Genomic DNA, 15,748 nt, shown 5'->3' with positions numbered 1-15,748 from the left:
CATAGAATTCCAAGAATGTCTGCCTATGTATGTTTCCTTCTATATATTTTATGGTTTCAGGACTTCCATCAAAGTCTTTAATCATTTTGGGTATGCTAAATGGAATGAGATAGCAGTCTAGTTTCATTTGTTGAGATGGAACTCTCCAATTTCCCCAATACCATTTGATGAAGAGACCTTTCTTTTTCCATTGCATGCTCTTTGATCTGAGTTTCAGTATGCCAGCAAGAACATATGTGAGCATTACCAACTGCATAAAATTCCACCCCTCCTTCATTATGTCCTCTGTTTCTGCAATGCTCTCTTGAGGGCAGCCTTCACTTGAGCATTCCTCAGACTGTAAACAAGGGGGTTCAGCAATGGGTTGAAGAGGACATAAAAAAGGGTCAGGACTTTCTTCTGCTCATCTCGGTGACCATTGTCAGGGACTAAGTAAATCATCATGGCAATGCCAAAGTAGAACCCAGCCACACAGAGGTGGGAGGAGCAGGTGGAGAAGGCCTTTCTGCGGCCCTCCTTTGACTTGATCTTCAGGATGGCCAAGCCGATATGCATGTAAGAGACCATCATCAAGGAAAGGTTCCAAGTAATGCAAGTGAACCAGAAGAAAGGACAAAAACTTTGTTAATCTAAGTGTCCGCACAGGCCACTTTGAGGAGAGCCAGGATTTCACAGAAGATGAAATTCACCTCCGGGGACCCACAGTAGGGCAATCTCAGAAAGAGAATTAGATTTCCTAAGGCCAGTAAAAAGCCACCTACCCAGGAAGTTATGGCCAGCACCGTGCACAGTCTCTAGGTCATGATGTCGGTATAGTGGAAAGGTTGGCAGATGGCCACTTAACTGTCATAGGACATCACCACCAAAATCAGGCACTCGATACAAGACAAACCCACGTACAGAAACAATTGTGCAGCACATGAAGCATAGGAGATTGGTTTTTTGTGTTTCACTAGGTTTTCCAGAAATTTGGGTAAATTTCTGGAAGCATAGGCTATGTCAATGATGGCCAGATGAGAGAGGAAGAAGGACATGGGGGTGTGCAGTCTGACATCCAGCCAGATGAGCCCCAAGATCATGCCATTTGCCAGCAGGTTGGGGACATACAGTAGGGAGAAGACACAGCAAAGGAGAATTTCCTTCTGTGGGCTGAGGTAGAATCCCACCAGGATGAATTCGGGGAACCATGACTGATTAACCCCCATCCTTATGACAGTTTGTACAGGACTGAAATGCAATAGAAAGACCAGTGCTGGAGGGCAATGAAAACTGGAGTTATCAATCTTGAAGTGATCTTGGAGAAAGCATACATGCTTATCTCTGTTTGACTGAGTATATTCTTTGCTTTTTGGTTTTTTTTTTCATTTCATTATGAAGTAATTAGATTTTCAAATGAAATTAAGACCTATAAGCAAGAGTACTTGACGCATATCACCAAATTATTTATTCTTGTTTTTTTTCTATCTTTCCCCATGAGTGTATATAGACCTTTTGATATTTGTATACTCATATATGTTATATTTTATTAAACCATGTAATTGCTGAAATAATGCCAATTCATCCCTGTTTTGTTTTTTCAAGAACAATTCTATTCACTTATCTATTCTCAGTATGATTATCCAAATTGTAATTTAAACATGATTCATTACAGTGAATGTATTAATTTGTTACACTTTGTTCCAAGTTGTAACCTCTTTTGAAATTTTATTTCTTTTCAAATCCATGATAAGTACCCATGAGCCACATTTTTATATGGTACACTTGGTTTTATACAATTTCTCCCATTTATACAATATCTTCCATTGATTATGCATGTTGTAGTCAATAAAATGTAACTTTAATTCACTTCATTAACACTGGATGATATTTGCATCTGACATGACTTTAATCCACAAGACCAATGCAAGTTTTACAGAGCTACAAATTCCAAGATAATAGGAGGGCAATCCCTTAAAGGGATGATGAATATAGATTAAGTCATAAGTCTTGAGATTCTTTTATGATTATAGAAGGAATATGCACATGAATTCTGGAAATTATTGTATATCCCTGTGAATATATCAGATTCAGTAAATGTAATTCCTCTGGCTTGAAAATGCATGAGGGCCCTTCAAAATATGAGTGTGGTCACACTGTGCAGTCATTGGTCTCACTGTGTGAGCCTGAAGGGGTTGCTCAGTGGGCAGGACACTGAGGGTTCCTCCCTGGAGGTGTTCCTGTATGTCCACAGATACCAGAGAAAGGAAGGTGACAGCCTGCCTCTTCCTCTCTAAACACCATTGAAAGATGTTAATATATTTAATATCTTCATTTAACATTTTAACTTTTAAAAATATTTAATATTTCCCTTTAATATTAGGAAAGCTGACATATAAAAAGCTGTCATATATTTAATCATATGACCTGATGAGCCTGGAGGTAATACACACCCTGACATCCTCACATTATCACTCATAACCATCTTCATCATCCACAGTTTCCTGTCACCAAGAGGTTCTTTTTCTCCACTCCCTAGATGAGGAGGCCTGTCAGGCATGAATTAAATGAATAAGAATTGACAAAAAAAAAAACAAAACAGTAAAAGGACTTACAAGCTCATTATAAAGATCCACGTAATCTCCAGGGTAAAATAAAACATGAGCTGGGATTTGATACCAAAGATCCTTTCTTTGAACTTAGGTGACCCCTTTAAGTGGTTATAAATTCCTGTGACTGGACGCTCTGTCTCTATACAAGTCACTGAAGTTCTAGGTGAGATAAGGGTGAATAATAAATTCTAAATATAAATAGAGATATACACACGTATATACAGACAGATATGGTATATGTCAAATTGGCATTCAGTGTTCACAAGATTTCAAGTATCTCCTTTCATAACATGGCAGATAGATAGCAAACAGCACATCTGAACTTACAAGCTCCTAAAATTATTGCACTTTTATGAATTTAAGCATCTCGATGCTCCATAAATATCCTCTATCCCTAGTTTCTATCGATTGTCCAAGGTGTGAATTATAATTTACTAGTAAAATAGTTCACAAATAGAATTTAATCACTAAATACCTCTTTCAAAAATACTGAAATACAGTATGGATTTTCTTTGGGATATTGCTAAATATGTTTGAAGATATGGGCCATAGTGTATCTGAGGAGAAAATGGTAACAAAATATGAGCTTACACCTGCTTTGAAGCGATGCTATGACAGAGTTTCAGAGACATTGCTTTGGTGATAAATTCCTTAGTTGGAAAGTAAATCAATAACCTATCAGGACCCTAGAAGGCACATTCAATGACTCTTTTCAATATTTTCAAAATATTAGCTTAAGGGAGGCATCAACTGAGAGTACAGCAGCCCATAGTAATCACGTCAGAAAAAAATGGAGAGACATTCCTAGGTTATATAAATATGATTGCATTTATATAAATGTGCATTAAGTTAGTAACAGTTTTTCTACAACTCTAGAATCTACATTATAAAGCAAAAGAGCATATTATTTACATTGTTTTAGATTAATGTCTGAACAAACTATAATCTTTTCCATTATATTACATTCATTTTACTGAAATGTTTTTAAAAATAATCGTAATGGTAGATTAAAACTCATAAGTAGTGCAGCACAGAAATAGTGAAGACAATGTCAAGATAACCTAAATAAAACTTCCCCTTCCCAAAGAATCCGTACAATACTAGTGGTTCAGAAATGAAGGTCTGCTGGTCAGGGATGCCCCAGTGTGGGGCTGGAACTGGAGCAGGGAGCTCATCTCTCTCCAGCTCTAGACAGTGATATCAGCACTCACTCCATCTTATGTTGTAGAACAATTTTGTAAATATAAGTAACTTCTGTGTCTAATAATTATTAAGATCTGGTGATAGCCTAAGGAAGTTCCAAAAAGAAATAACTATGTGACCATCTTACCTCTTACACTGTTTCTACAAGGAGACTTCCCTGTTTCAGTTGACAGAATTTTCCTCCTAGTATGAGGTTTCTCTAGCAACGTCTGCTCTGGGGTAGGCATTATAAGGTTCTTGGATTCCTTTGGCCATTTCAGAGTCTTCTGCAGAGGAAATACTTGCATCTGAGGCTTCTCATCCTTCCAGAATCCTCCTCAAACAATACATTGGAATCATTGACTGACCAACCCTCAACCACACTGGGAGATGACGATGATGAGAAAACTGCCAAAACATCAGAAAAACTCCCCATCACCAACACACACACCACACACACACACACCCCATCACTACACATCACAGGGACAGGACTTTCTAGAGTTGGGTTACAGGTGAAATCTGGGCATTTATTCCATCTATACACAGTCCATCAGGGGAGATCAGTATGTTTCACCAGGAATGTGATTCCCTCTACAAAGGCATGATGGTTTCTGCAGCCACCAGCTCTACTTCAACTCCCGAGATTGAAAATATCATCTCCTGTGCAAATATACCTATATTACATTAAGAGATGGCACCTCTAAATCACAAACAGTGGAGTAAAAAAAACATTACCTCAGTTTAAAAATAGAATATAACAAGATGTCAGCACTGGATACTCCTCAGGAATCTCCTTTCAGCAAGATAAGGCCCTTCAGAGGCAAAGAACATGTTCTATGTGCTTGTGGCAGGGATTTGAGGAGAAATCTCAGTTGAGGAGAATTTGCTACACTTGATGATGGTTTTTCAACGAATCATGGAGTTCTAAATCATACCTCAAGGAGTAAAGATTCATTTAGAATCAACTGAAAACTACAATTCCCAGAAGAAAATTTTGACCTGATTCTTTCTACATTTTCCTTCCTAAAGTGGGAGGAAAACATCCCTGTCTTCTCTCTCTCGAGGTGAGTAAAGATTCTTACTGAATTTCCCTTGAGGAATATTCTAGGCAAAAATCAAATTGCAAAAGTCAAATCACACAGAATCTACACAGACTTTCAAATATATCAAGGGTTATGAACCTTTGAGAGAGGTCACAAATTGGAGTGGAGAAATCTTTAAAATGATTTCTGTTTTCAAATGCATGCTGCTCTATGATAACCATAGATAAATTATGTGAGACTGTGACTTGTAGAAGGTTAAGGAAGGTTCCCATGGAACCTGCTATGCAAACCTGATAAAGAAATAGTCCCTCAAACCAATGTGCTCCTTAGCAGGGCTGATAGATGCAAACGAGCATGGACTTCAATATCCACAAACAGCTACTCATGAGCCCTTAAAATGTTTTAGAAAATTCTTCACTGCTTGATACAGACTATATGTTTTAAATAATCATTATAACTTCAGTGATATACAGAATGGATTTTGAGTACATGAAATGAATATTGCTTCATCGGTGATAATGGACCTCTTGAGAACTTTCAAGTGGTCAATAATTTTTTAAAATCTAAAATACTAATTTTATATCACATTCATCCTGCCATCAGATTGAGTGGGGATTCCCAAAGGCTACAGCTATGGGATATTTTAACACATTGGATGCAGATGTAAAAGCCAAAGCCTATTTTTCGAGATACACATTCATGATTTTTTACAAAAATATAAAACATGACTACCTTTCACTTGTTGGTCTTAGAGATGACAGGTATTTTACATGCCATATATTATCATATATTAAACATCATATATTATCACTATGAGATAATTCTTTTAAATAGATCTGTAAATGTTTTCAAGTGCCATATTTTCTCTTTCACCTTTTTTAGGTATTATTGACACACAATGTTATTTGAGGTACACAACATAATGATTTGATACCTGTTTACAATGTGAAATGATGACTGCAGAGTGACACATCCAACTTTTCACATAGTTTCTTTCCTTTTATAGTGCCAGCATGTTGACATTTTAAAAAATCCAATTACTTTTTAATAAGGCAACTTTGGTTATAACACTGCCTATGACTTGGAGGTACAAGTTCATAACTTTCATGTCACTATACCATGCCCACCATGAAAACACCCATAATCCTTAATTGTAATCCACTGCCTCCCTCCTTTCTGGATCCTCCACTATCTCCCTCAGGTGGCCTCAATTCTAGACTCCTAGGGTATGTTTTGGCTTATTTTTGTTACACCCTTTATTTTCTCCTCCACATCTACATCTGAGTGAAATCATCTAGTATTTGCTTTTCCTTCTGATTTATCTTATTTAGCATCACCCTCCCCAGTTCTAGCCTCTTGTCACAAGTAGCGAGTGGTCATCTTCTTTGATAGTTGAGTGGTACCCACTGCACATCCATACCACATCTTCTCGAAAACTGTTCAGTCAATGGTCATTTATGTTGTTTCCACAAAATGGTTATAATACACAGTGCTATAATAAGCAGGAGAGGGCACATATTCATTTGAGTCATTGATCTTGTATTCTTCATGCCTAGATACCTAGGCATGGGATGGGCTAAGATCTAAAGAAACAGTTCTCCACCAAAGACACATGTGTGATGAACAGCCACCTTAATAAATGCTCAACATCACTCATCACAAGGGAAATGTAATGAAAATTACAATGATAAGTTATCTTGCATGATGAGAATTGTGTACAGTAAAAAAAATAGAATCAACAAATATTGGCAAGACTATGGAGAAAATGAAATATCTGTATACTGGTGATGGGAAAATAGATGGTCCTGGTCCAATGGAAAACAGTACAGACGTTCTCAAGATATTAAAAATAGATCTACCATATGTTCCAGAATTACCAGTCCTAGGTGAAATTACTTTTATTTCCCTTGGTATTGGTATTGAATCCCCAAAGACATCATTGAGGCCAATGACAGGAAATGTCGTGGAATGTTTGTCTATATATGTTTTCTTCTATGTATTTTATGGCTTTAGGACTTCCTTCAAAGGCTTCAATCAATTTTGAGTTTTCTGTATGAGATAGTGGTCGTGGATCATTTTGTTGGAAAAGAAACTTGCCAGTCTCCCCAACACAATTTGGTGAAGATTTTTTTCTCCATTGTCACCTCTTTGATCTTGAATTTCATTATACTAGCAAGACCATATGTGAGCACTACCAACAGCATAAAATTCCAGCCTCCATCATGATGCCCTCTGCTTCTGCAATACTCTGTTGAAGGCAGCCTTCACTTGGGCATTCCTCAGACTGTAGATCAGGGGGTTCAACAATGGGTTGAAGAGGTCATAAAACAGGGAAAGGATTTTCTTCTCCTCATCCCGGTGACCATCATCGGGGACCAAGTAAACCATCATAGCAATGCCAAAGTAGAACCCAACCACACAGAGGTGGGAGGAGCAGGTAGAGAAGGCCTTTCTGCGGCCCTCCTTTGACTTCATCTTTAGGATGGCCAAAACGATGCGGATGTAGGAGACCAGCATCAAGGAAAGGGGCCCCAATATGATAAATGCACCAGTAGCAAGGACAAAAAGTTTGTTGATCCAAGTGTCCCCACAGGCCACTTTGAGGACAGCTACTATTTCACAGAAGATGAAATTCACCTCCTGGGACCTACAGTAGGGCAGTCTCAGAAAGAGAATGAGATCTCCTAAGGCGAGAGACAAACCACAAGCCCAGGAGGTGATGGCCAGCACTGTGCACAGTCTCCAGCTCATGATGACCGTGTAGTGGAGAGGATGGCAGATGGCCACGTACCTGTCATAGGACATCACCACCAAAATCATGCACTCGGTACAAGCAAAACCCAAATACAAAAACAACTGTGCAGCACATGAAGCATAGGAGATAGTGTTTTTGTGTTTCACTAGGCTTTCCAGAAATTTGGGCAAATTGCTGGAGGCATAGCATATGTCAAGGACGGCCAGATGAGAGAGGAAGAAGAACATGGGGGTGTGCAGTCTCACATCCAGCCAGATGAGCCCCAAGATCATGCAATTTGCCAGCAGGTTGCTGACATAAAGCAGGGAGAAGACACAGCAGAGAAGCACTTCCATGTCTGCACTGAGCGGGAATCCCACCAGGATGAATTCTGGGACCCATGACTGGTTGTCCCCCATCCTTAATGGTACTTGGTCCAGGACTGTACGTGAATGAGAAGCCAGAGCTGGAGGTCAAGGTAGAGTTATTTATCTTGAAATGAGCTTGGAGAAAGCATTCCATTTTATTATGGTGTGATTAGCATTTTAGATAAAATTGCACTAACACATTTCACCATATTATTTAGTCATGTTTCTTTTTTCATACCTTTTCCCATGAGTGTATTTGTGTTTGTATCACATATATCTTATATTTGATTGAACCATGTAATTGCCGAAATAATGCCAAATATCCTTCTTTTGTTTTTTCAAGAATAATTCAATTCACTATTCTATTCTCAGTACGATTACCCAAATTGTAATATAAACATGATTGATGTCAGTTTGCTACAAGTTATAACCTCATGTCACATTTTATTTCTTTTCTAATCTCAGATAATTAGCCCTGACCCATGACCATTTTGAATGGTGCACAGTCTTTGTTTTATACAATATCTCCCCTTTTATATCTTCTATTGATAATCCACGTTGTAGCCAATAAAATAAACACGATTTTAACTCACTTCATTTACACTAAGACAATATTACTTTGTCCCATTTTTTCAGGGTTAATATGGATTAGTCAACCAATGTTTTTTCTCCATACATCTACATTGCAAAGTCATTTATCCACACTATTTCGTGTCAATACTTTCCTGCTTCTATTTCAAATATTTGTTCACTGCCAACCTTCTACTTACCCAACTCAGCATGAAATCAGTTACCTCATTAAAAGGTCTAATTCTTTTTAATGGTGAATCATATTTTCAAAGCAATTATACTTAACAAGAAGTTTAATCATGTATATTTTTATCAAGATTATTATCACTATTCAAACATCATCATTCATTTAGGGAGAATATATAATTTGGGGTACAGATTGTTAAAGGGATAGTAGATTCTTAAGATTCTTTAATTCTCATGCATCATTACTTCACCTTTGGGAGAGACAAATCTAATTTCCTAAATTAACATTGACCAAAATTAACATTTGGAAACTAATGTTATCAAATTTACATTAGTATCACCCTATGTCTTTGATATTGTACAGCAAATCAAATGTAAATTTATTATCCCAGATTCTTATGAATTATCTCTTTAAATATGTTATTGTTCTCTTTATATTTATATAGAAAAGATTCTTTCACATTTTAAATTCAAAACAATCATAATGGTAGATTAAAACTCATAAGCAATGCAGCACAGAAATTGTGAAGACAACGTCAAGATAGACGAAATAAAACTTCCCCTTCCCAACAGAATCCTTACAATAATAGCAGATGGAAGAACTTCAGAAATGAAGGTCTGCAGGTCAGCGAGTGCCTTCTCCCCAGAGCACCCAGAACTGGAGCAGGGAGCTTCGCTCTCTCCGGCTCTAGTCATTGGCATCGGCCCTGACTCCATCTTACGTTGTAGGGCAATTTTGTAAATATCAGCAGTTTCTGTGTCTAATAACTATTAAGATCTGGTGATAGCCTAGGAGAGTTGCAAAAAGAAATAACTATGTGACCATCTTACCTCTTACACTGTTTCTACAAGGAGACCTCCCTGTTACAGTGAGCAGAATTGTCAGTTCTAGTATGAGGTTTCTCTCAGAATGTCTGATCTGGGTCAGGCCCTGTAAGGTTCTTGGATTCCTTTGGCCATTTCAGAGCCTTCTCCAGAGGAAATGCTTGCATATGAGGCTTCTCATCCTTCCAGGTTCCTTCGCCAACAATACATTGGAATCATTTGAATGACCAACCCTCACCACACTGGAAGATGATGAGAAAACTGCCAAAATATCAGAAACACTCCCCCACACACCCCCCACACATACATATACCCACCACCACCACCACCACACTTCCGGGCACAGAAATTTCCAGAGCTGGATTAGGGGTGAAATCTGGGCATTTATTCCCTTTATCTGTACACAGTCTTGTCAGGCGAGAGCAGTGTATTTCACCAGGAATGTGATATCCTCTACAAATTCATGTTGGTTTCTGCAGCCTCCCTGCTCTACTGCAATGCCCTAGATTAAAAATCATTTGCAATTCATCTATTTTAAATTAGGAGATGGCACCCCTAAATCACAAACAGTAGGGTAAAACAGCATTACCGCAATTTAAAAAAATACAATAAACCAAGATCTCAGCACTGGATACTCCTCAGGAATCCCCTTTCACCAGGAGAAGACACTTCAGAGGCAAAGGACATGTTCTAAAACAGTGTGGCAGGGATCTGAGGAAAAATCTCAGTTGAAGAACATTTGCTACAATTGATGATGTTTTTTCTACATAACACGGAGTTCTAAATTATACCGCTAGGAGTAAACATTTATTTAGACTCAACAAAAAAACTACAATTCCCAGAAGGAAAATTTGACATGATTCTTTCTACCTTCTTCTCCCTAAAGTGGGAGAAAAATATCCCTGTCTCCTCTCTGTAGAAGAGAGGAAAGATGCTCTGGGCTTTTCCCTGGGGAATATTCTAGACAAAAGTCAAATCACATATTGACATCACACTGTGTCCACACAGACCTTCATGGTCTCAAGGGTTATGCACCCTAGAGAGATGTCACAAATTGGAGTGTACAAATCTTTAAAATTATAGCTGTTCTAAATTCATGCTGCTTTATGAACCCCATAGATATTATGAGGCTGTGATTTGTAGAAGGTTAGAGAAGTTTCCCATGGAAGCTGCAATTGCAAACCTGATAAAGACACAAATAGCAAGGACTGCAATATCCAAACAGCTACCATGAGCCCTTAAAATGTTTAAAAAATACGTCAATTGCTTGATTAGGACGATATATATTAAATAATCATTATAATTTCAATAATATACAGAATGGATTTTGAGTATATGAAGTTCATATTGTTTCATCTGTGATAATGGACATCTTGAGAACTTTTCAAAGTAACTGACAGGTCCATAATTTGCTCTAAGTCTAAAACACTGATTTTTAATCACATTTATCCAGACATTAGGTGAGTGGGGATTCCCTAAGTCTACAGTTATGTGGTATTTTAACAGATTGGATGCAGATGTAATAACAAAGACCATTTTCCAAGATATAGATTCCTGATTTTTTACAAAAATATAAAACAGGACTAACTTTTCACTTTTTTGTGTAGAGACTATAGCTATTTTAAATACTCTAACACATATATTATCCACATGAGCTACTTCTTTCAAATGGATCAGTAAATATTTCATGTGCCATTTTAATTTTCTCTCAGCTTCATTTAGGTATTACTGACACATAATAATGTTTATATATTTGAGGTGCACAATGTAAGGACTTGATGCCTGTTTACACTGTGAAATGATGGCCGCAGAGTGACACATGCAGCATTTCACATACCTTCTCCCCTCAGCACCCAGAACCGGAGCAGGGAGCTTCACTCTCTCTGGCTCTAGTCAATGGCATCGGCCCTGACTCCATCTTACGCTGTAGGCAAATGTTGGCAAGACTATGGAGAAAATGAAATCTTTGTACATTGTTGTTGGGAAAATAGACGGTCCAGGTTCAATGGAAAACAGCACAGAGGTTCTCAAAATAAATAAAAACAGATCTACCATATGATCTGGTAATTCCAGTCCTTGGTGAAATTATTTTTATTTTCCTTGGTATTGGTACTGAGTCCCCAAAGACATCATGTAGCCAATGCTTGTCTATGTATGTTTTATGGAATGGTTTGTCTATGTATGTTTTATGGCTTTGTCTCTTTATATATATTTTTTAAATTATACAATTTTTTATTCATTAAGCAATTACCATTTTTTAAAATAAATTTTATTTTTATATTCCCCATACAATTGCAACCCCCTTATTTTGACCCCAATGCCTCCCCTCCCCCTCCACCCCCATAGAGTGTCTCTGGTTCATAGTTTTTTATTGATTTTGATTTTCACTTTCTTATAGTTATTCATTTTCCTGGTCCCTTATTTAAGTTTTCTAGATTCCTGCTATGAGTGAGACCATCCAGTATTTTTCTTTTTCTTTCTGGCTTGTTTCGCTGAGCATGATCCCTTCCAGTGCCATCCATGTTGCTGCAAATTGCATGTGTTTATCTTCTTTGAGTTTTGAGTAATATTCCATGGTGTATATGGACCACATCTTCTTGATCCAGTCATCTATTTTGGGGCATTTGGGTTGTTTCCAAAGCTTAGCTATTGTAAACAGTGTGCTATAAACATAGGGGTGCAGGTGCTCTTTGGAATTAATGTTTCTGTGTTCTTCGGGTAAATACCTGGGAGTGGAATTGCTGGATCCTATGGAAGCTCTATGTTTAGTAGGTCCCAGAAATCTCCACACAGCTCTCCATAGTGGTTGGACCAGTTTGCACTCCCACCAACAGTGCAGGAGACTTCCTTTTTCTCCACATCCTCGCCAACATCTGTTGTTGCTAGTTTTTTTAATATGTGCCATTCTCACTGGTGTAAAATGGTATCTCATGGTAGTTTTGATTTGCATTTCCCTGATGACAAGTGATGTTGAACATTTTTTCATATGTCTGTTGGCCATTTGCATTTCCTCTTCAGAGAAGTTTCTTTTTAGCTCTTCTGCCCATTTTTTGACTGGATTATTTTCTTTGTGTTGAGTCTCATCAGCTCTTTGCAAAAATGTTCTCCCAGTCGGTGGGGTTTCTCCTTTATTTGTGTTATTGTCTCTTTTGTTGTGCAGAAGCTCTTTAAGTTGATGTAGTCCCAGCTGTTTAAAAATATGGAACACTTCACAAATTTGCATGTCATCCTTGAACAGGGGCCATGCTAATCTTCTCTGTATCATTCCAATTTTAGTATATGTGCTGCCGAAGCAAACACTGTCTCTGTATATTTTATGACTTCAGGACTTCCTCCAAAGTCTTCAATCAATTTTGAGTTTGTTTTATGAGATATTGGCCGTGTTTCATTTTGTTGGAAATGAACTGTCCAGTTTCTGCAACACCATTTGGTGAAGAGAATTTCTTTCTCCAGTGTATGCTCTTTGACTTGAGTCTCATTATGTCAGCAAGTCATAGGTGAGCAATACCAACTGCATATAATTCCAGCCTCCATCATGATGCCCTCTGCTTCTGCAATACTCTGTTGAAGGCAGCCTTCACTTGGGCATTCCTCAGACTGTAGATCAGGGGGTTCAACAATGGGTTGAAGAGGTCATAAAATAGGGAAAGGATTTTCTTCTGCTCATCCCTGTGACCATTGTCTGGGACCAAGTAAATCATCATGGCAATGCCAAAGTAGAACCCAACCACACAGAGGTGGGAGGAGCAGGTAGAGAAGGCCTTTCTGCGGCCCTCCTTTGACTTGATCTTTAGGATGGCCACGACAATGTGCATGTAGGAGAACAACATCAAGGAAAAGGGCCCTACTAAGATAAATGCACCACTAGCAAGGACAAAAAGTTTGTTGATCCAAGTGTCCCCACAGGCCACTTTGAGGAGAGCTACTATTTCACAGAAGATGAAATTCACCTCCTGGAGACCACAGTAGGGCAATCTCAGAAAGAGAATGAGATCTCCTAAGGCAAGAGATAAACCACAAACCCAGGAGGTGATGGCCAGCACCATGCAAAGTCTCCAGCTCATGATGACTGTGTAGTGGAGAGGATGGCAGATGGCAACGTACCTGTCATAGGACATCACCACCAAAATCATGCACTCAGTACAAGCAAAAGTCAAATACAAAAACAACTGTGCAGCACATGAAGCATAGGAGATCGTGTTTTTGTGTTTCACTAGGTTTTCCATTAATTTGGGCAAATTGCTGGAGGCAAAGGACATGTCGATGACAGCCAGATGAGAGAGGAAGAAGTACATGGGGGTGTGCAGTCTGACATCCAGCCAGATGAGCCCCAAGATCATGCCATTTGCCAGCAGGTTGGAGACATACAGCAGGGAGAAGACACAGCAGAGAAGCACTTCCATGTCTGCACTGAGCGGGAATCCCACCAGGATGAGTTCTGGGACCCCTGACTGGTTGTCCCCCATCTTTAACGATAGTTGGTCCCAGTCTGAAACATGACAGAAAAGTCAGATCTGGAGGTAAAGGTAGATTGATTTATCTTGAAATGAGCCTGGAGAAAGCATACATGATTATCTATACTTTATTGAGTATTTCCCAGTGTTTCTTTGATTTTGGGTGGGTTTTTTTCCATTTTATTATGATGTGATTGGTCTTTCAGATAAAAATCAAGAACTATAAATAATGGCAGTAATGCAAGTGCTTAAATAATGCCAATTTATCCCTCTTTTGTTTTTTCAAGATCAATTTTATTCATTCCTCTATTCTCAGTACAATTACCCAAATTGTAATAAAAACATGATTCATATCAGTTTGTTACCTTTGCTCAAGTTATATGTTATTTTCCATTTAATTTCTTCTCTAATCTCAGATTATTAGCCCTGAACCATGATAATTTTGAATAGTGCACATTCTTGGCTTTATACAATATCTTCCATTTTATGTCATTAACCCTAGAGAGTATTACTTTGTCCACTGTTTTCAAAATTAATATGGATTAGCTGACCCAAGTGGGTCTCCACAGATCTACATTACAAAATCATTTATCCATACTATTTAGTACCAATATTTTCCTGCTTCTACTTTAAAAATGTGTTCACTGCCAACTTTATACTCACCCAATTCAGCTTGAAATCAGTTACCCCATCAGAAGGTCTAATTCTTTCTAATGGTGAATCTTATTTTCAAAGCAATTATCACACTTAATAGGAAGTTTAATCATGTATATTTTTATCAAGATTGTTATTATTCAAATATCATCATTTAATACGGAGAATATATAATTTGGCGTGCAGATTGTTAAAGGGATAGTCCATTCTTAAGATTTATTAATCCTAATACATCATTACTCCTTTTGGAGAGTCAAATCTAATTTCCTTAATTAACATTAATCAAAATTAACATTTGGAAACTAATGTTATCAAATTGACATTAGTGTCAGCCTAGTCTTTGATATTATACAGTAGTCTGTTTTAAAGCAAATGTACATTTATTATCCCAGATTCTAAGAATTTTCTTCTTTAATATGTTATTGTTCTCTTTATATATGAGATTGTTTTATACTTTAAATTTACAAATTTCATTTCACTAATTTTGTTCATTGTGTGGACAAGGTGGCACATACCTAACATGAGATTTTGAAGTTTTCAAAAATATCTGGGAAAACATGAAATTCAACAAAATCCTATAGAGATAATATTATACAATATACTATTTGTAATGATTTCCCTAAGAGTGATACTGACAACTGTCAATACATGTACATATAGTGTTCATTTTATGTTATATTTTCATATGTATTACTAAAACTTTATAAATAGTATCATTGCATTTATTACAATTAGAATCATATGCACATTTTTCATATCAACTGAATTTCCCTGACACATGTTTCAAAGGATGCATACCATTAATGTGCATACTAACTTTTTTGTTGAGTTAGTACATTATCTTCCACCTGGGTTGTATGCCATGTAATGAGAAAGTGGTTAAATATAATACACTTATTCTGTGTAACTTTTATTATTAAAGTAAATTCCCAGATGGTATATCTGTCAATTCTACATATTATCGTCTTTCTATAGCTCCTCTTTCTCCGTCACCACCTCCATTACCATCATCATTCTCAACCACATCATCTTTTCTCATTTGATAAAAACAAACAAGCAAAATCCCAGACATTTTGTAACTGTAATGCATCACCTAGGGGGGAGAGTCCCCAATTTACCAATCAAGGCTGTATAATAACCT

At 37.5% G+C, this 15,748-nt stretch overlaps 2 protein-coding genes and 1 pseudogene across 3 annotated transcripts; all 3 read right to left on the bottom strand.

Annotated features, from left to right (window-relative positions):
- Positions 1-276: 276 nt before the first annotated feature.
- On the bottom strand, positions 277-1,205 carry LOC311168989 (olfactory receptor 2A2-like; annotated as a pseudogene). Its single transcript has one exon. The product of its transcript is annotated as an olfactory receptor 2A2-like (transcript).
- Positions 1,206-7,036: 5,831 nt separating this feature from the next.
- LOC311168988 (olfactory receptor 2A5-like) lies at positions 7,037-7,969 on the bottom strand (the record flags this gene model as incomplete). The annotated part of the gene is made up of 1 exon (XM_084230691.1): positions 7,037-7,969. The coding sequence occupies one exon, from the start codon at positions 7,967-7,969 to the stop codon at positions 7,037-7,039; it is 933 nt and encodes a 310-aa protein (XP_084086817.1).
- Positions 7,970-13,032: 5,063 nt separating this feature from the next.
- On the bottom strand, positions 13,033-14,147 carry LOC311168789 (olfactory receptor 2A2-like; the record flags this gene model as incomplete). The annotated part of the gene is made up of 1 exon (XM_084230523.1): positions 13,033-14,147. The coding sequence occupies exon 1, from the start codon at positions 13,963-13,965 to the stop codon at positions 13,033-13,035; it is 933 nt and encodes a 310-aa protein (XP_084086649.1). The 5' UTR covers positions 13,966-14,147.
- Between the last annotated feature and the right edge of the window lie 1,601 nt (positions 14,148-15,748).

Source organism: Talpa europaea (genome assembly GCF_964194135.1).
Source record: "Talpa europaea genome assembly, chromosome: 3".
Classification (NCBI taxonomy): domain Eukaryota; kingdom Metazoa; phylum Chordata; class Mammalia; order Eulipotyphla; family Talpidae; genus Talpa; species Talpa europaea.
Note: the sequence above shows the minus strand (reverse complement) of the source record. Positions and strands in the feature narration are given on the sequence as shown.